The sequence below is a fragment of the Gadus morhua genome, chromosome 4 (assembly GCF_902167405.1).
Source record: "Gadus morhua chromosome 4, gadMor3.0, whole genome shotgun sequence".
Taxonomy (NCBI): domain Eukaryota; kingdom Metazoa; phylum Chordata; class Actinopteri; order Gadiformes; family Gadidae; genus Gadus; species Gadus morhua.
The window spans coordinates 26,015,786-26,037,935 of NC_044051.1; the positions used below are offsets into that span (position 1 = coordinate 26,015,786).

Sequence of the window (22,150 nt, forward strand, 5' to 3'; positions counted from 1 at the left end):
TTGGGTGGATTTTGAACGGTATGTGGGGGGCACGTTTTTTGCAGGACCTGGCAACCCTGCGCTGTTGCCCGAGATCTGGATCCACCCCGGCGTGGTGCCGTCTCCTTTTGACCTTTTGACCCCAGACTTCTGGGGGAATAGCTGAATCAATTCATTAGTCAATCAGAAGCATGTAAATATCTTCCCGGTGGCGTAAGAGGACGAACAAGGTGTCCTTCAACATCTACGCTTCCAGGCGATTGCAACGGTGCCACACATGAGCATATTCGAACATGTTTAATGGTAGTAATTAGCTGTCGAAATTGGAGGCCTTAATCAATACTGAGCAGCTATTGATTTGCTTCCCGGTAAAGATTTGTCACAAATGACATGTTATTTAGCATCTACACGTTGAGCTGAGTCCAATGACACCAAGAACGACACTCTAGCTAATGGTAACATGTATTTTACATGGTACACCTAGGTCTAGGACATGATCTCGGTGTAGCAAGAGGCCGAGCTTGATCTCATTGGACTCAGCTTAACGTGTAGATGCTAATTAACATGTAATTTGTCAAAAATCTCCATCGGGAAGCAAATCTATAGCTGGTCATTATTGATAAAGGCCTCCAAAATCGACAGCTAATTACTACCCCGAAACATATTCAAATATGATCATGTGTGGCACTGTTGCAATCGTCTCGAAACGTAGATGTCAAAGGACACCTTGTTTGCTCTGTTGCACCACCGGGAAGATATTTTCATACTTCTAATGGATTGATTCATATTTTAAGGTTCTCGGAGTGAGACTTTAAGTGGCTGCAGCAGAAGTGTTGAGACGAAAGATGATATCAAGAGATTTATAGAATATTCCCATTCACATTATGATTCTTCGTCGTAACATCCGACCAAACATCCTTTACATTCACAGAGCGAAGATTATGAAAGTCCAGGCCCCCCCTTCCTGCACTCTGGGTCCGACCGGGCCAAGTTTCGGTGCGGGGGTCCCAGTTAGGCCCTAGAATATGGTATTCAAATTTCAGGGCGGTAGGACCTTCCTATCTCAAAAACTTTTTTTCCACCACATTCTGAACCATTAGGTCTCGCAGGCAACACTTCTGAAGGGGCTTTGTCCAAATGACAGTCCATTTGGGAAAACTTTTTTTCTCTATGGGCTAGAACTCCAAATCTCGGATATGTCGTTCTCGGGGCCCCGGGAAATGTGTGTAAACATTTTAGCATCCCTAGCTATCTTGAAAAGGCCGGAAAAGGGGCGTGACCTCCCACAGTACAGTAAATGTACATAAGACAGAGGTTAGTTTCTAGTCCCCATTTTTTGTGGGATGGAGGTGTACATTTGTGGCTTAAGGTGTGTAGTCACAGCTGGCCTGTGGCCACGTTTTTGAAGTCCGGGGTCAAAAGGTCAAAAGGAGCCGGCACCACGCCGCTTATGAGATAACAAAAAGTGAATGTGTATTTCTCTAATAGCTTTTTGTCATTATTAAAGAGAAGCCTGATTCTAAGATATGCGTGTTGGATGGCTATGGGTGTAGGTCTGGGAAGAACTTCAGGCCAAAATCTTGGCCGCTGGGTGCAGGTGCAACGAGATGGAGCACTTGCTGAGTCATTTCCTGTAGGGCTGGAGCCACAGGTTGAAGCGTATGCGTCCTTTGAGACCCCCTTTGATATATATAAGAGACCTCAAAGTAAAGCATACTTAAATGTTGTCGACCCAGTCACCTATTGCATCAACTCCTTTAGGGCTTCGGCCTAAAGGACAAAGCCCCTCAGAAGTGTTACCTGCAAGACCTAATGGTTCAGAATGTGGTGGAAAAACAGTTTTTGAGATAGGAAGGTCCTACCGCCCTGAAATTTGAATACCTTATTCTAAGGCCTAACTGGGACCCCGGCACCGAAACTTGGCCCGGTCGGACCCCGAGGGCCGGAATGGGGGGCCCTTCCTGCCCGAAACTTGGCCCAGTCGGACCCCGAGTGCCGGAAGGGGGGGCCTGGACTTTCATAATCCTCGCTTGGTGACTGTAAAGGATGTTTGGTCGGATGTAATGCGAAGAATCATAATGTGAATGGGAATATTCTATAAATGTCTTGATATCATCTTTCGTCTCAACACTTCTGCTGCAGCCGCTTAAAGTCTCACTCCGAGAACCTTAAAATATGAATCAATTCATTAGAAGTATGAAAATATCTTCCCGGTTACGTAACGGGGCAAACAAGGTGTCCTTTGACATCTACGTTTCGAGACGATTGCAACAGTGCCACACATGATCATATTTGAATATGTTTCGGGGTAGTAATTAGCTGTCGATTTTGGAGGCCTTTATCAATAATGACCAGCTATAGATTTGCTTCCCGATGGAGATTTTTGACAAATTACATGTTAATTAGCATCTACACGTTAAGCTGAGTCCAATGAGATCAAGCTCGGCCTCTTGCTACACCGAGATCATGTCCTAGACCTAGGTGTACCATGTAAAATACATGTTACCATTAGCTAGAGTGTCGTTCTTGGTGTCATTGGACTCAGCTCAACGTGTAGATGCTAAATAACATGTCATTTGTGACAAATCTTTACCGGGAAGCAAATCAATAGCTGCTCAGTATTGATTAAGGCCTCCAATTTCGACAGCTAATTACTACCATTAAACATGTTCGAATATGCTCATGTGTGGCACCGTTGCAATCGCCTGGAAGCGTAGATGTTGAAGGACACCTTGTTCGTCCTCTTACGCCACCGGGAAGATATTTACATGCTTCTGATTGACTAATGAATTGATTCAGCTATTCCCCCAGAAGTCTGGGGTCAAAAGGTCAAAAGGAGACGGCACCACGCCGGGGTGGATCCAGAACTCGGGCAACAGCGCAGGGTTGCCAGGTCCTGCAAAAAACGTGCCCCCCACATACCGTTCAAAATCCACCCAAAATGTCCTAGAAGCATCCCAAATAAAAAATGATATTATTGGCCATTTTGGCCAACGTTTTGAAAGTAATAATATTTGAGGGAATATTTTTTTGTTGTTGTTTTAGCAGCGAAATGCACAGTGTGCGTGTGTGTTTGTCTGTGTGTGTGTGTGTGTCTGTCTCTGTGTGTCTGTGCGTGCGTGTGTGTGCTTGTGTGTGTGTGTGTGTCTGTGCGTGTGCGTGCGTGTGTGTGTGTGTATAACACGCTATTTTATGTTGAAATGCGACGTAATCCAGTGTTCACGAAACGTACACTGTCAACGTAGGTATGCTTTTGGTGACTGGGTTAGCTCTCAGATATACGTGTTTCTAACAAGATGATATCATTAAAAGTTACATAAAGTAACAGTTTAATAACACAAACGCAGGAAGCACGTGAGCTGCTAGTTTAGCGAAAGCAACCTGACGTCGTTGAAACATGCGAGCGAGCCGATCAAATCCTAATAACCATAAAACTAAAGATCAGACACAATCACTGACTGAAGATTATGCAAGTAAAAAGTAAATTTCTCGCTAGAAATGTTATTAGAAACACGTTTAACGGTGAATCGGTCCTAAAATATTGCATTTCCCATTCAGATAATAAAGATTAATAAAGATCATACACATTCACTGACTGAAGATTATGTAAGGAAAATGTACATTTCTCGCTAGAAATATCATTAGAAACGCATTTAATGGTGTATCTGTCCTAAAATATTGCATTTCCCATTCAGATAATAAAGATTAATATATTGGCTACGCCGTGTTCCGGAGCCGCGGGGGATTCTGGGAATTGGGGTTCTCAGTTGACAAATGGGGCTTTTGTTAACTTGTTTTGTTGTTAGGATTAAGTGGGGTTAATGGGTTCGGGATGTTATGTGGTTGTGTGTTGTTCTATTAACATTGTTCGTGTGTTCATTATTGTCGACACCGTCACCGAGAGTGACGTGACCATCGTTTCGTGCAGCTGTTCCATGTTGAAGTCTCGTTCAATAAAAACCAACTCTCGTTGTCGAGCGTTCAATAAAAACCAACTCTCGTTGTCGAGCGTGCCCCCCCCCCTACAAACGTGTCTCCCCCCCCCTCAACAAACGTGTCCCCCCCTTCAACTAACGTGTCCCCCCCCCCCCCCCCCCCCCCCCCCCTACAATCATGTGTCCCCCCCCCCCTCAACAAACGTGTGAACGGAGTGTTCCACGGGCCACGGCATTGAGAAGACCCGTGTAATAAAGGCCTATAACGTTCCTGTTTATGGCATAGATTACTCCTCAGATTAGGCCAATAAACCAATGATAAAATAAAAATAAAAAAGCTCGATCAAAGGCCCGGCCCGAGGATAGTGGTGGGAAATATCGGCCAGACCCGGCCCGCGGGTCGGGTCTGGTCGGGCTCGGGTTCGGGCAGAGAATCCAAACGCTGACTGGAACTACTCAGCAGGTATCAGAATACGAGTATTCCCCCCAGGCCGTGGTGCAAAAAATATTATTCAAGAGTTATAATCAAGCCCAACACATCAATATTAGTGACAACCCATTAAATACGATATGATTTCTAGATGTCATGGCAACGTCCGCTCGCGACACTGGACTTGCGAGGCGTCGACGCGGACTTTCATTCACATAACCAAAAACAAGACAGTAGATGGCTAGATAAAATAAACATCTAGACATACAGCGCACCTACATTTAATATATCCGTGAATTGTCACAATTTCTCAGAATCAAAGGTGAAAGTAGAAACGGGTGGCCTAAAGCTGTCATATTGTTCACAGACAAGTTTAAGTAGAAATGGGTGGCCAAAAGCTGTCATATTGTTAGTTATCATCACAGACAATTTTAAACAATAAATGTTCTGTACGGAGCTCCTTAAGGGACATTAGGGAGAACGCTCCCGCACATAACCTTAGTTTGGAAGTCGTGCTGGTGACACGACAAATACTTCCAATTGAAATACATGGGTTTGAAATTTGTGCTTTAAAACACGAAAATTTTGAAAATACGTGATCCTGATCACGTTTCAATAGATTAAATAACGTGACAGTGTCACGACTTTTCGTGAGACCGGGTTGCCCAGCGAGGCCCAACTGCCTATACACTAATCTGGCGAAACAGGAAGTAAAGTAAAAGTTGCTGGAATCACGTGACTTGCCGTGTTTTGCTAAGGAAGTAGGTGTTGGTCCCCGTAGGCGGTTGTTGCTGATGCAAAATGTTCTCCTTTTTCTTTCGTTTTTTTTAGTACATAAGCTGTTCAATTATGCCGGGAAGAACATGTTGTGTGGTCGGCTGTTTTAACAACAGTGTGAAAATACAGGCTTGGCTTAAAGCCGCTTGTGAAATTCACAAACCTTTGCTCCACGTTGACTGCCCATGTATACGGCCTTATGGATTGCATCGATTTCCTGGTCGAGCGGAGGACCAAGATGTGCATCAAAAGTGGATGAAATACATTAACCAAACAACAACACTTGGGTAAGTTTGGCTCTGACTGTCCAATCTGTTAATGCCACAGGTTGCATGCAGTGGGTGTAACATACAGTGAAACAGCGCTAGCTAAGTTTGCTAGCAATATCGATAGCCACAGGCGAAAACAAACCTGAAAGTACCGTCCGGCTTGCCAACTAGAAGGCACGGCGATGCCCAGGCTGATGAAGACGGGCCAGCAAGTCCATTCTCGAGGAGATAGGCCACCTCTTTGTCTATGTGTTTCTTTTTCTGGGGAGAAACGCGATAAAAACGTTGTCTGATCGGAAAACTATCGCCAACATCAATATCGTGTTCCAACAAATGTGTCTGAGTATCGGAAAACAACATTGGAAACTCTTGAATAAGACAAATTAACTCTGCACGCTTGTCCCCAGACAGGTGCTGCAGCAACTGGGGAAGCTGCTTCAAGGTCTCAGAATTATCTAAGCGGGCACGCAAGACGCCATCGTCAGGAGCCCTGATCTCATCCTGTTCCTGTGCTTCCACCGAAGGATTTACAGGAGAAGTAGGCGCTAGAACACCCTCACTCAGAGCCACAGCACTAACAGCGCCTCCTGCAGGCACGTTCGGACGTTCATGATACGGCTTAAGCAAGTTGGCATGACATAGCTGCGAGCTCTTTCTCCTGTCAGGAGTAGCCAGCAGATAATTAAGATCCGACACCTTTTTGGTCACTGTATACGGACCAGTAAACTTTGCCTGAAATGGTGAGGACAGGACCGGCAAAAGAGAGAGGACTTTATTCCCAACTTCAAACACCCGACGCTTAGCTTTTTGATCGTAGCGCTGCTTCATCTTAGCCTGAGTGCCTGTCAGATTTTCCCGAGCTAGACGAACTGCCTCGTACAGACGTCTTTTAAATCCATAATCACTTAAGGTAAGTGGTGGCTCCTGGAGGCCTGCACCATCCTTAAGCACAGCCAAAGGACCACGCACTGAATGGCCAAAGACAAGCTCATTAGGGCTAAACCCTTTGCTCTCCTGTATTACCTCCCTAGAGGCATACAACTCCATACAGTAAGCACGAAGCAGAGACTTTAACGTCTGGTGGAAACGCTCAAGGGCTCCCTGGCTCTGAGGGTGATAAGCCGAGGAAGTGTGATGCTTGATAAAAAGCTGACGCATGACCTGAGAAAAAAAACGAGACTTAAAATTAGAACCTTGGTCAGTCTGAACAACCTTCGGAATACCAAAAATTGAGAAAACCTGGGAAAGAGCCTTCACAATGGACCTGGTGGTAATCGCATGCAATGGGTAGGCAGCAGGGTAACGAGTAACCTGACACATGATGGTCAACAATTATCTACACCCAGTTTTCGACGAAGGCAAAGGCCCAAGTACTCAAACGGAGCAGCCTCCACTGGTATTGGCTGCAAAGGCGCAGGCTGAACAACCTGGTTTGGCTTACCAAATCTGTCATCTGACAGATGTGGCAAGTCTTTATGTATGCAGCCACGTCTTTCTTCAATTTCGGCCAAAAAAAATTACGCATAATGCGGTCATACGTCTTTCTAACACCAGAGTGCCCCAACATGTCATGGGCAGTCTTCATGACTGCGCGTCTAGCAGTTTCAGGCACCACAACCTGTAACCATGGCTCACCCATCGAAGTGTCCGTGGAAGGCGTCCATTTTCTCACAAGCAGACCATTCTTTACACAGTAGCCATGAGCCATGCTCTCAAAAGTGTCAGCTGGGACAGCACGTTCAAACAATGAACAGAGAGACTGATCCGCAAGCTGTTCTTTAACTAGGTCTCCATACGAGAGATTCAATGGAAAATCTGGTAAGGCAAACCTAGTCTTCTCTGCAGGTACCTTGAGCTGCACGGCGTCCGCCGCAGCACGAGTAGCTGAGCGGGTCACAGCACAAGCTGCAAACACGTCAGGGAGCTGCTCCGAACCAGCAGTCTCCACTCTCAGCTGAGGAGAAGAAGATACTACAGACACAGGATTACTCCGCCAAACAACTCCTCCTGCGTAATTATTCCCAAGAATCACGTGGACATCATCAACAGGGAGGGCAGGGCGAATTCCCAACTCAAGCTCCCCCTCAACCAACTCAGAAAACAACATGACTCTATGCAAGGGAACTTCAAAAGTAGTGAGGTCAATTCCCCGAACTAAAAGAGATCTTCCAGAACTTGAAGTGGGAGAAAATGGCAAAAACAGACTCCAGAATGAACGACTCTGACGCTCCTGTGTCACGGAGAATTTTAACTGGAATTAAATCATCACCGTCTTTTAAAGAAACAAAACCACTGGAAATTAACGGAGCGTAATTAGAATTCACTCCAGTATGCAACAAATCAACATTCGAGTCTAAAGGAGATACTGCCAACATGTCCGGCTTCACCACAAAAAAACGCTCTTTTGATTTAACTTTTAGCACTGGACATGTCCACTTTGAATGACCAGTTGCATGACAGTACCGGCAACCCTGATCTGCGTCAGATCTACCCGAGCGATCTACTCCAGAAGCCTGATGTGATTGTGCACCAACGTTCACACTTCTATTGGTAGAAAAATCAACCTTGTGGACGTTAGATGAGCGCATATGAGCTTTGTGAGTCAACTCGTACTCATCTACCAACACCGCAGCGACGGACTCACTGGTTGCCTGCTTCTCCGCAACGTACGTGGCAACACGCTCTGGCAATGTGCTCTTGAATTGCTCGAGGACAATTAAATCTACCAAATCCTCATAAGTCTTAACCTTACAAGCAACACACCATCGCTGACATTGCAGACGCAACTCCCTTGCAAACTCAACGTTCGTCTGGTCCGAACGTCTCCGCATATTCCTAAAGCGTTGACGATACGCCTCCGGAATTAATTCATATGCCCGCAACACCGAAGCTTTCACCATGTCGTAATCACGGGCCTCTTCCACAGTTAACGCAGAGAAAGCCCGCTGTGCCTTTCCTGTGAGACGGCTCTGGAGCAGAAGCGCACGGTGTGAACCAGGCCAGTCCTGTGTATCAGCCACACGCTCAAACAGAAGAAAAAATGTATCGACGCCTTTCTCATTAAAGCGAGGAAGAAAGTGTAGACTAGTTGCTATATCGAGCTTAGGACCTGCTGCACCAGGTGACGTTATTTTCCCCTGCCGAATGAGATCCAAACGCTGAGCTTCAAGCTCCAGCTTTTGGTGTTCCAACGACCTCTGTGCGCGTTCATTCTCCTCAGTGAAGCGGAGCCTTTCGAACTGCAACTGATGCAGAACTTTACTGTTGTCCAGCTGCATCTGAAGCAACTCTTTCGGCTGCTCAAAAGACAGCATTGCCGCAGGTTTACGAGACGGAGGACCTTCTTCTTCGTCTGCAACCGAAGGGTTTCCAAGGTCCTCAACTGAATCATCGAGAGGCTCTTCCTCATCCTCTTCGGCCGTAACAGTTACTGATTGGTATGAACTGTAGTTTCTCTCCGTGAATCAGCTTAAATGTTAGTCCTCGTTGCTTTGCTTTGGATAAAAACGTCTGCTAGATGGACAGGTAAATGTACTCATCCAACTGGTCATTGTTTGATTATTGTGTGATTTGTAATATTAACTAATTAAACTACTATGTCAACTATAAATAGATAGGTAGATGTTCGTCCTTGCGGAAACTTATTTTGTGCCATATAGTACATCTGATACAACAGGAGACTTAATAATAATAATAATAATAATAAATGAAATTTATATAGCGCTTAATATGGTACTCTAAGACTTATCACAAGAGACTAGACAAAACAAATAAGATGGACAGGACAGGATAAACAACGGTTTTGGCCCCTCACCCCACAAAAAAGAATAACAATCAAGTACACCCCCTTCACGCATCATAATAAATAGGATGGTAAAGTGCAATTGTGCTAATGTTTGACGTTAAATAAGCGAAAGTGCAGAGTGCTATAGTATTTGAAGTGCTGTCTTGTTCACACTTACTTAAGTACTTTTACAACCAATGCATTGCTCATTATGTATTTATCTTCATTACCACTCTAAGGTGTGTGGGATACATTTTCCTGACGGACGACCCACAAGAGAAAACCCCTATCCTGTGTTGATCATGGGTTATGAATGTCATGTAAGTAGGTCTCTTGGATAGCCATATTATTGCATTGCATTTTGTTGATTTAAATATGCTTGATTGTCATGTTTAACTAATGCACATCTCTCTTCTTTTTATCCCTTTAGGTAACACCAGCTAGACCTCCCCCCAAAAGAAGATGTCTTCAGCCATTACACCTGAACTCAACTACTGAACCTGAAGCTATGGAAACAGATGTGGATGTTGGGAATTTGGAGAATATGCCTCTGCAGAATTGTGATGTCGGAACCCAGTGGCCAGATCTATGCGATCACAACTACAGTTTCAGCAGCCGGTAACAAGCGGCTGAAGGACTGTGGCACTCAAACGGATCCAACACCGTCAGTATCAGCACATGATTTAAACAACAAAGACTTTATATTTTATACGGGTTTATGTGCTGACAGTTTCTGGCAACTTTTGCGAGCCTTGTTGACTTTATGCTCACAACCACTTAATACCAAATTGGCCGTCCATCAACAGTTTTTGCTTGTTTTAATGAGACTCCGTTTGAGTTTATTGTTTACTGACTTGGGTAAACGATTTTGGGTGAGTAGAAGCACGGCATCTGAAATATTTACATTTTGGAGACCAATCCTTGCCAGCTTTATGAGGGAAAAGGTGATTTCTTGGTTGCCCAGGGATACGCTGAACAGAATCAGGCCCAAGTCATTTCGCCAAAATTATCCTAAAGCTACATGCATCATTGACTGTACTGAGGTCTTCGTACAAAGGCCACGGAATTTAAGAAAAAGATCACAAACTTATAGTAATAGTAACAAACATCATAACACATATAAACTCCTATACTGTATAGCCCCCAATGGCTATGTCATGTTTGTATCAACATTTTTTGGTGGAAGGGCCAGAGATAATTTCATAACAAAGAACTGTGGTTTTGTTCATGACCTGATCCCTGGTGATGAGATTTTAGCAGATCGCGGATACACCGTCATGGATATATTGCCTCCAGGAGTGAGTCTAGCTCTTCCTGCATTCACACGTGGACGTAAGGAGCTGTCTGAACATGAGGTGACATACACGCGACGCCTAGCGAATGTCAGAATTCACATTGTTACGTATTTTAAGAATCTAAGCTACCCACACATAGACCCAATGAAGCAGGACCAAACATATAAGCCGTAAATACTATACATAGCCACAAGGGGAGCAAGACCTTTTGAAGGCTGCTCCACCACAGAAGGCATCACCTGAAGAAGCCGAAGCCATTACGTTACCCCGGCCACGCCCACTAGGCCACGCCCACTTGACGGTCTCTACCTGTGGACTAGAGGTAGAGAGCGGCAGAGATCAATAGGTAGACGGCGCGGAAAGCCACCCGGGCCTAAGCCCGGGGGGCTTGAAGTAGATCACGGTATTTTCCTCTCACACGCGTTAGATACAATTCCCTCCGTAGTCTCCATTTACCATACCGAAACATGGCGACTTTATGACGAATAAAGTGAGTTAAAGTGAAGCAACCCGGGATTGGACTACTTTCTTCAAGAAGGTAGGTTTTATTGTTGTCATCAATCAATACACATCTTAATACATTACGTTGTCAATAAATTACCTTCATCTGTACATTTTCATCTATCATCTATCCAATCATCTATCCAATTGTCCATGTTGTTTCCACCTGTCACTACGAAGAGTCCACGAGCAGGATGCTTTTCACTGAGGAACCATTAGAGGGCAGCGGCAAGTAACATTCCAGCAACGCAGCGATGGCGACAGGCAAAGATGGCGGCCCCCGTAGATTTCGCGGCGGATTATTGTATACGCCGCGTGGTACGCCGCACGCATGTATGCGTGGATTTTTGGGGACCTGCCCATAATTCCGACACCTCATTGTTCCGACGTCTCAATGGTATGAAATATTTCCCATTAGATCGACATGCCACTATGCCGACGGTTCAATGTTCCGAAAACGGAACCCATTGGTCCGAAGGTCCGTTTGTCCGACTTTTCAAAAAGGAGGCGCATTAGGCGGACGGTTCAATATGCCGAATAGGCCTACAGATAAAGAGTTTTATACCTTGCTCTCTCTCGCTCTCTCTCACTGGCCCTCATTTATCAAACAAACGTAGAAATGAGCACTAATCTGAACGCATGATTCATTTTACGATAGGACCAACGTGAGATTAACGAAACTTTCGTATCACACCAATCCCAGCGTACGAAGGAACTTGGTGTTGATAAATACGGCGGCTGAGATCGATCGTAATTAACGTAACACGCCCATATAAAAGCACGTCTTCAGAAGTCTCGCCCCTAACTTTTACGACATGGAGAAACGTCCAACGGTAAAAAAAAAAGAGGAATTTTTCCGAGACCGAAATGGAGACGCTCGTGTCCCTGGTGGATGCGAACCGTCTGGTTTTGTTTGGTAGCCTAAAAGCTGGCATTAAAGGCAAGCAAAAGAATGCTATGGAAATAAATGTTGCAGTGAATAGTGTTTCCAATGTTCATCGGGCTATGGAAGAGGTTTGTTAATTAAATTAATTAAATAATAAATTAAATGTAAAATTTCTGTTATCCAGCTTAAAACATTTCACATATATGCTATTGTTTGCATTGCGTTAAAGTTATTTTATTCCGAATAAGGTGAAGAAAAAATGGTCCGACATGAAGCTCAGCACCAAAAAACGTGTTGCGGCTGTGAAGCGGGCCAAGCAAGAAACGGGAGGAGGCCGTGTGGACCCTAGCCTTGAACTGACGGCATTTGAGGAGCGAGTGGCTGGTCTCATCGGTTCTCCCTCCATTTCGGGCATAAGTGGCGGAGGAGATGCCGATGCACTCCAGACCACAAGCGCACATGTTGCCCTTGTGCGCGTGTGAGCGCTGTTGAAGTTGCGCTCCTGATCCGTGTTCGGATGAGCCAGAGGTGTTATTAGTACTCGTTCAGGGCATAGCCTTTGTCACCTAGATGAATCACATCAAACTTTTAGTGAGATGTCTTAAACGTTTTTCAAGAGAACTGCAGCGTAACTCACCGAGGAGATGACTCTGACCATGTAGTGCGCCCTGATGTAGACGATGCCCAACGTTGCTATTTTGGAAAATAAAAGAATCGTGCGTGCCCCCAGGCCATCGGGCTACCATGTTCAGGATTGACATTCTGGCATCGCAAATAATCTGAACATTAACTGAATGGTAGCTTTTGCGGTTGATGTACGCGTAATCATTAATAGATGGTGGCTTCATACGCACATGGGTACAATCAACCGCACCAATCCCATTTGGAAACCTAGCAATAGCATAAAAATCCTGTTTGATTCCAGTTTGCGGATCGTTATTATATGGGAATTTAATATAACGTTCGGAGAGGGACATTATAGCTGTCAAAACTGCTGGCATGGTTCGGCTAATACTCAGACCTGTCCCCGATCTCCCGCTGAAAGGTCCCGGTGGCCAAAAACCCCAAGGTAGAGCACACCTGCACTGGCACAGGTATTGCATTTGATCGCCTAGTTTCTCGCCTTAACTGTGGCTCCAAAGCATTGCATAGCTCCATCAGGAGATGCCTTGGGAGACGAAAAGGACTCGAGAGCCATTCATCGCTCTCCATAAAAAAATCGGCGCGGTCTTGAAAAACTCTCTCTCATCTTAGACGTGCGTTGAGGTCCTCTAACAGAGCCAGATCAGCAATTGCTGAGACTCGACCACCTATTTGGCAAAGCTCCTGTTTATATAGACAGCTGAATAAACATTTCACCTGTCACATTCTAATTATTTTCATAGCAATACTGTTTTTAATTAGGCCTGACTTGATTGTAATTGTTTGAACGGCTGGGCTAATTCCAATTTATTTAGTAATTAATACAGATGTGCAACATGGGCTACTTGTGCTGCACTATTCATCAGTGAAATACCCGTATGTTGCGCCAAAAAAACTTGCGTACACGAGCTCAGACCTGACGTGAGATTTCATCGCAGCCTGCGCTCACGTTCAAATTGATAAATGCCGAGCTCAACGTTGAAATGAGCGTACGTCCGTTTTACGCACGTTTCCTGTCGTACGCACGTTTCCTGTCGTACGCTCGTTTGATAAATGAGGGCCACTCTCTCTCCAAAATACAACATAGGCCTACATATCACGTTCACGATGAATATTGGAGAGCAAAGTGACAGCGCTTCATTTCGTCACGGTGTTTCAGCCCCCCATGGACAGAGAGCGTAGGTCTAATTCTCCACACACACACACACACACACACACACACACACACACACACACACACACACACACACACACACACACACACACACACACACACACACACACACACACACACACACACACACACACACACACACACACACACACACTGTATGAGGTAGGCTATAAGTTTGACTAAATCAATACCAGCGAAATTATTTAGGCTAAAAACCCACTGTAAACACAGGAAACAACACATATAGGCCCACACACAGCTACTAAAGATAACAATTGTATTTGTTTTTCACTCAAAAAACTTCTTTACGGGAAAAGTATTAGTCCTTGTATAACGTGCGCTTCATAAATTCACCTCTTGTGACCGTTCAAGCCCACAGCAACAGTCTGGCTTGGTGAAGTGCACTGCTGGAACTTAGCCTACATCGTCTTTTATTTTTGGTTTCATAATCACACATGTGGAATTGCGCCTTGGCCTATTCGGCATATTGAACCGTCGGCCTAATGCGCCTCCTTTTTGAAAAGTCGGACAAACGGACCTTCGGACCAATGGGTTCCGTTTTCGGAACATTGAACCGTCGGCATAGTGGCATGTCGATCTAATGGGAAATATTTCGGACCATTGAGACGTCGGAACAATGAGGCGTCGGAATTACGGCATGGCACCGGATTTGTGGAGGGAATGCCTCTGTGTGGAGTATTGTCTGCTCTTCGTAACTGCATGATATGTGTGTGTGTGTGTGTGTGTGTGTGGTTTTCTGCTGTGTGTTTGTGTGTCTCAATTTGTGTTTCTTGTTTTTCAGTGTGTGTGTGTGTGTACATGGTTTATTTATCCCAACACTCCTGATTAGGAAAGTCTATATTATCGACTAATAGCGTCATTTTTGTGTTTTGGTGTGGTGATGGTCATGCTTGCTTTATAATATTTTCAGTAGTCTTAGTCAATTATTTTGATTCATTTAAGTATCCTCTTTAAGAATTCAACTAGTGTATTGTAGAATCCAAAAAACGTATTCGTTCCAGTTTCTTCTTCGAAATGAATTATCAGCTCTAAAATTATCCAGCGTAATAGCAGCAGTTCTGAGGTAAAGCCTGAGTCAGCACACACTGCCTCTGGGAACTGTCTCCACTCCAGTCTGTAAATTAGATTAATTCTACCTGCCTGCCATTTAGCTGCAGCCACGGCAAGCAATTAAAGAACAATTGTGTCCTTGTTACGTTGCGTGTGTGTTTGTTTATGTTTAGCAACCTCATTTTTGGGGTTAAGAATTAGCCATTGGTAAGATAAAAAATGGCTTGAGATGGAACGGCTTAAGCATACCGAGCATGAACAAGAACAAGCTCGAGAGCTTGAGCGCACCAGGCTTAAGTTTGAAGCTGAGGGTAGAGGCAGTGCCGGTCAGCATTCAGGCTTGGGAAGTATGATTAAGTTCCTTCCAAAGTTCAATGAGCGTGATCCCGATGTCTTCTTTTCATTATTTGAAAATGTTGCTGCAAATCAAGATTGGAGTAGCGAGGATAAAACTCTGCTGTTACAGACTGTTCTAATTGGCCGCGCACAAGAAGCGTTTGTGGCTTTGTCTTTTGAAGAAAGGAGAAGTTATGAAAAAGTAAAAGAGGCTGTGCTGAAGTGCTATGAACTTGTTCCAGAAGCATACAGACAGCGTTTTCGCAATTAAGAAAATTCGAAAGGCAAACTCATTCGGAGGTAGCCAGGGAGCTCGCAAATTTTTTCAATCGCTGGCTCACTGCAGAGGGTGTTGTTGAATTCGATGGCTTGCGTAATTTAGTGATGTTGGAACAGTTCAAAAACATAGTGCCAGAACTTATTGTTACATATCTTAACGAGCATAAAGTGAAAACGGCAGCCGAGGCTGCTGTCCTTGCTGATGGCTATGTGTTGACTCATAAGAATCAATTAGCCTATGTACGAGACTACTCGCAACAGTATGACAATCGGAGATGACCGCGACCACCGCAGAGATCACCGCAACGTTGATACGCAAGTGGTTCGTGGGAATGTGGGTCCTCTTGGAAGGTTGGATTCTGTGTCTCATAGCATAACCGATAGCAAAAGTGAAGAAGACAATAAATAATTATTGTTGGCGATTGGGCCATTGGAAAATGGATTGTCCAGCTTTGCTTGCTCGCAGAAAGAGTAGGCTTACAGAAATGAATAGGGAATTCAAGGACGTCGGCTGTGTGGCTTCGATTCGTGCTGAGCATTTGGGAAATTAACGAAAGGCGAATGTGTTTCAGTTGAAGGCTACGAAGACTGTTCACGAGCAGTCTAGTGTACAGGATGTAAAGAAGATGGATGATAAACCTAAAGGAACAACTGTGTCAGTCTAACTATGCTCCCTTCATTACAGAGGGGTTTGTGTCAATGATGGGAGATGATCGTATAGTGCCAGTAAAAATACTGCGTGACACAGGATCATCTGAGCTTTATATGTCAATCGTCTTTGCCTTTCTCCTCTTTATCGGACACTGGGAGCTGTGTTTTGATTCGGGGAATTGGCCTTCATCCGTTTCCAGTGCCATTGCACAAAATTAAGTTACATTCTGGATTTGTGAATGGCGAAGTGATTTTCGCTGTACGTCCGACTCTGCCTGTAGATGATATTGACCTGATTATTGGAAATAATTTGGGGGGGGATTGCGTATGGCCTGAGAAGTCATGTCATTTTCCGGTGGTAGAATCACTAACTACAGCATCAGCAGAGCCGGACAAATGTCTTCTGGATTTCCCAGAGTTGTTCACTGCCTGCGCTGTGACGCGAGCGATGGCTCGTGCGCAGACAGAGAAGTCGTTTGATGTGTCCAAGACTGGTGCAGGTAAAGCGTTTGTCCCAGAGTTACCAGCACCATTGTCTGTGAGAGTTGACAGTGAGATAATTGGAGCACAGAATAATGGTCCAAGTCTTGGGAAGTATTTTGCATTTGCCTCTGGTACTGATCAAGCCGAGCATGGGTATTCGGGCCAGGATGGATTATTGGTGCGTAGGTGGTCACCTCATGGAGACACGGGTGGGGCAGATCAGGTGTTGCAGGGGGTGATGCCTGTAGAGTACCGTGATGTAGGGTTGAAAACTGCACACGGGGACGCGTCTGGACATTTTGGGGTGAGAAAGACCTACAATCGTGTGTTACAGCATTTCTATTGGCCGCGTATTAAAAGAGATGTAGCGGGGTACGTTAAAGCTGGTTATACTTGTCAACTGGCAGGTAAACCAAATGTGAAATACTCTGGTCCTTTCACTGTCCTGCGTAAAATCTCGGAGAGGAACTATGCGGTGTCTACTCCTGAGCACAGGAAGAGAAAACAACACTGTCATGTCAACCTACTAGAACCGTATTATTCCTCGCCATTGCAGGTGGTGGGTGAGATAACTGCGGCTAGTCCTGTGGCACTTGCTTTTGGGGTGGGCGTGCCTGATGTTTCGCAGGTGGCAGCTGAGGATGGGGTGCGAAGTCCAGATAATGCGGACCTACGGGCTCGGTTGAACAACACAGAGACATTGGCCAAGTTGGACAGCCTGTTGGGACATTTGGACAAGGGGCAATGTTTGAGTTGAAGTCTTTGATTTCTGAGTTTGTCGGGCACCGGATGAGTTAATGTGTTATTGTTCCATCCGTTTCTTTGTCTTGTCTGTCCCCCTTAAGTAGCTTCCGCAGGATCTGCTTGGTGGTATGATGGGGTGAAGATCGGGTGGTGAGAATGGCCGGTGTTGGTGATGGGTTGTAACAGTTGTGTCCGCACGGTTAAATGGGTGAATGTGCACAATAGAGGGTATGAGTCTCCCAGTGTGAATTTATTATTTGGTTCACTCATTGCGTTTTGGTGATTTGGGATCGTTGGGTAGATACAGAGTGCCGTTAATATGGGCCTCTGTCTCTTAGGGGGGAGTGATGTCACGCCCAGCTTTGCCGTGCTGGATGTGCCTCTCTACCTGCCTTGCTTGGCGTGTCATGATCATCCGTGTTCCTTCTATCGCCACTAGGGGGAGCTGTCTCTATGGGCCGTGCCAGGCTAATGACTGGGCTGATTGAGCTGGAGATAAAAGACGCCTTTCCCGTCGGCTCGCTCTCTCTCACTACTGCTATGGCCTGACGGGGAAGGGCTGGCTGCAGCTTCGCTCCTCATCTTTACCTCACTTTGCTTTATATTACATCTACTGATATGCACTACACTTTTGGTTTGGCTTCCCCTTACTGATAAGGTTTTGCATTTAGCACTTTAAATAAATAATTGTTCCATCTTTATATCAGCGTGGTCTCCCTTTGTTATGTCAGCTCTACTCGAGCCAAGTGGTCCTGACAATAAGAGAGTATAGTACACGTAATGTCTTATATTAAGAGAGTACAATATAGGTCATCTCTTTTATGAAAAGAGTTCTGTACAGCAGGGTCGCGCCACTGAAAGCCCACCAGACTGTGAGCGGCCATGCTGGACCTGCCCATGGCAACACTAGCATTAGCCAGAGTAGTATATAATATGTGCTCTTGGGGTCCATTTCTGTCTGAACACACTTCCGGTTGGGGAGGGGTGGGGGTGGAGGGGGGCATCCCTATTCACAGGAGCCACTTCCTGTTTATGTTTTATGACGGGTCGTAAACATAGTATAAAAAGGGGGCGACGGCTGCTGTAGGGTCCCCGCATTCATCAAGTTGTCTGCAGTGTTCTTTTCATTCAACATGGACTGCTCATCAGAAGAAACCCGTAGATCAGATAGTGCTATTTGGTTGTATAGGGGCCCTCGTACCCCGACACCATTGTCTTCTCCCGCCATGGACGACTCTGCGTCGAGCAATGAGGACATTGAAAACCAGATGCCTGATGGTATGTCCGTCTTTAGTACGCCTGTGTCTAACTATGTCAATAGTTGTGAAGATGCGGTACTGCTTAATGCTCCACTCAAAAGAACGAGGCCTGTTTTAGGCTTGAGAGACCGGAGTGCCGGGGATTCATTCACCCACGTTGGCGAATACGGCTTGGAGTATGTAATATCAAGGGTCGATGGCTGTGTTATTTTGAATGTTAAAGATTGTGCTACAGAGTGGCGGTTGAACGTTCACGAATGGAATTTTTTCTTGGAGAATTTATGCCCCATGCTAGACGGCGTCCGGGGTACATGGCAGGCGGGAACCCATGTATTCCAATGGACCTTTCAGTATGAATCGAGGATTCATCGCATGGATGCAAACTATCATACGAAGAGACCACAGGAGTTCATTTTTTTCAGACGCTGTGTTGATACAGACGAGCTACCACAGTGCTATGATATGCATTGCGTCGGTAGCTCTCCTCTACGCACCAGTGTTTTAGAAGCTGCTGATTATTTTGATAATGTCTTTTTCATGCAGTGGGCTGATTTGTCTGCACTACGTGGAATTTTTGCAGAGATTGATTCTATGGCTAAGACGAATGAAGAACCATGGAGCACAGCTGATGATGAATGCCGAATGTGCCTGTTTGAGTCGTCTGGGTTTGATGATGGGATACATGGTGTGTTTGAGTATGTTTAGGGTTATGCTAGCGTTAGAAAATGTCAGCAATGTATAAGAAGGTGGGGTACATGCTAGTAGTAGTAGTATTAAGGGATGGTTTATTTTCCTTTTTAAATGTGTTTTTTTGATAGACTATACCTTATATTAATATGTGGGTGTTGTGTGTTTTTTATTTTCATATTCTAATGGTATATTTTTGATACGCTATGCAGCACAGGTCAATGATGAACATGTGCAAGGTGGGGGTGTGGCTATGGAGACTGCTGATTTAAAGGCTGTACAACCCGGACCCAACTGGCTTCAAGAGTATGCCATCTATCTGACCGGATTGAATCTGACCTTCCTACACGTCGGAGAGGACAGTGAGCTGGAGGTGGACACTGCTATGAGAGACGACGGATGGCCTGTATCAATACAGATCCGTTTAAACCCTGCATCGCTGGCTGTTCTGCGATTTACTACGGGGCTCTGTGTGGTGGCCATCATCAACCATCAGAAGCAAGCGGACTGCTGGGGATGCCAGTGTGATTGCCCAAGTCAACGACGCCATTCATGCCTTCAGGGAGCGACACATCATCACTACGAATCCCACTACCATGACATTTGTGTCATCCTGGACAGACATCCCTTCCTGTTACTTTTAGAAACTGTTCTAAAGAAGACTACAGGGTTGACTGTGTCCCCCGGAAAAATCTATGGTGTGGTCGAATCTTATCTATGTGATTTAATATGCAATACCTATAATACCGAAAAACTGGATTTAATGACCACCGAAGGTGTGTCCGATGAACATCTGCTTCTGATACATGAAGCCATACAAATGTGGCGTCCTACATTGTCATTAGGCAAACCAAAGGTGTTGTTTTCTTATGCGTATGATGCGGATAGCAAGTATGTATCAGATAGACTATCCGTTTTGATGTATGCTGCCATAGAAAATGATACATATGTCCAGCATAATGCTTATATCAAATGCACGTATATGGGTTGGAATGATCTGGTCATGAAATTCTTGCATGATAAACCTACTGATCAAATGTTAGCTGAAATATTTACCCATTTCCCCGATGGCGACTGTTTTACCATCGGACATGTCATGTGTATATGTGCTTTTGTATCGGATGTCTTGAAGTTGAATAATGCCTCAAACGCCGAGGGTATTAGAACTGCTAGAATGATGGCTTGTTAAATGGTGCAGAAAAATAAAACTGCACGTAGGATTTATCTGAGAATTGTTTTGAGTGGACAGACATTTTAAATAAAAGGATGGATAACTCTGATCAGTGTTTCAGTATTCGTTTTTTGTCGCATGCATACGACATGGATAAACGGCTGCATAAGACTTATTATGATCCCTCCGGACCAGGGGGTTACGGCGGCATCAAAAAACTAAGAACGGCCCTCGAGCATAGTGAGGGTGCAGTACCTCCACTAAAATATATCAAGAAATGGCTGCTGAAGCAGGATCCCTACACCCTTCATGTACCTGCACCGATACATTTCCGCAGAAATAGAGTATTGGTTAGTGGAATAGATAGACAGTTCCAGGCTGATTTAGTGGATATGGCAGAGTATGCATCCGAAAATGATGGTGTGCATTTTCTGTTGACGTGCATCGATGTATTCTCAAAACATGCATGGGTTCGTCCGTTACCATCCAAGAGGGCTATCGACGTCGCTAAAGCTTTTGATGATATTCTTGGTGAAGGGCGGTCCCCCGATAAACTGCAGACTGACGCTGGCAAAGAATTTTATAACAAGATCTTTCAGCGTTTGATGGAGCGGTACAATGTCAAACATTTCTCTACATCTAACGAGACCAAGGCCAGTATAGTGGAACGCTTCAACAGGACTCTGAAAACCCGCATGTGGAGATATTTAACAGCTGCCAACTCCAAGCGATATGTGGATAAACTACAGGATATGGTCCATGCTTATAACCATTCATATCATAGATCGATAAAAATGACCCCGGCCAGTGTTGATAAAGATAATGAGAAAACAGTGTTTAATACGCTATACAAAACCACTCAAGAGCCGATGGTGGTGTTTAGATACGATGTTGGTGACACGGTTAGAATTTCAAAAGTCAGAGCTACATTTCGAAAGGGGTATGAGCAGACATTTACAGATGAATATTTTGTAATATCGCAGCGCATTGCAAGGTGTCCTCCAGTCTATAAGCTGCAAGACTATGCAGGTGCCCCTGTCCATGGAACATTTTACGAGAAAGAGCTACAAAAAGTTATAGTGTCTAAAAACAAGGTGTATAAAATAGAAAAGATTATAGATAGAAAAAGGGAGGGGTCTAAGAATCTGCTATATGTCAAATGGCTGGGGTGGCCGGAGGCATTCAATTCATGGATAGCTGAAAAGACGCTAGTCGATGCGTAAAGAGACATACAAGAGACATACAATCCATTATAACCAGAGTGTACGATGGATAAGGAGGTGTCTGGGGGTTTCTATGTGACTCTAGCGAGTAATGCATCGGCAGGGATCTACCCGCAAAATAAGATATGGAATTTTAGAACTAAATTAGCAAAATCTATACACACCAAGCAGCCCTATGAAGTAGGCCTAATTGAAGCTCAGTACCCATGCAGCTGGCATAGTTTTCCTACCGAGGACGCTACGATGACCGTTCACGATGGTAAAACGGGTCATAGGACATCATGTCTATTAGTTGGTGGGCTTTATGAGAGTATCGGATCGTTATTACTACAAATCAACAAGACTTGGACCAAATATAATCCTGGCAGTAAAGTTATACTACATCATGAAGGTATTAGAAACCGCGTTTATGTAGAAGGAGAAGATCACCTATCTATCGTCTTTAGAGGAAAACTGGCTGCTATGCTGGGTTTCGATGCAGGTGTCAAGCTACAGGCCCATAAATCGTATGCAGCATATGCCCCCCATCCCACCGATATTCACGGGGGGTGTTGCAACATGTTCATATATAGCG

At 44.8% G+C, this 22,150-nt stretch overlaps 1 protein-coding gene across 1 annotated transcript in view; it reads left to right on the forward strand.

The window, feature by feature from the left end:
- LOC115541704 (uncharacterized) overlaps positions 1 to 22,150 on the forward strand; it is a 50,974-nt gene that overhangs the window by 17,326 nt on the left and 11,498 nt on the right. Inside the window, exon 3 of the mRNA XM_030353550.1 lies at positions 9,981 to 10,576. Coding sequence (XP_030209410.1) covers positions 9,981 to 10,576 — 596 coding nt within the window. The remainder of the gene's footprint in view (positions 1 to 9,980; positions 10,577 to 22,150) is intronic.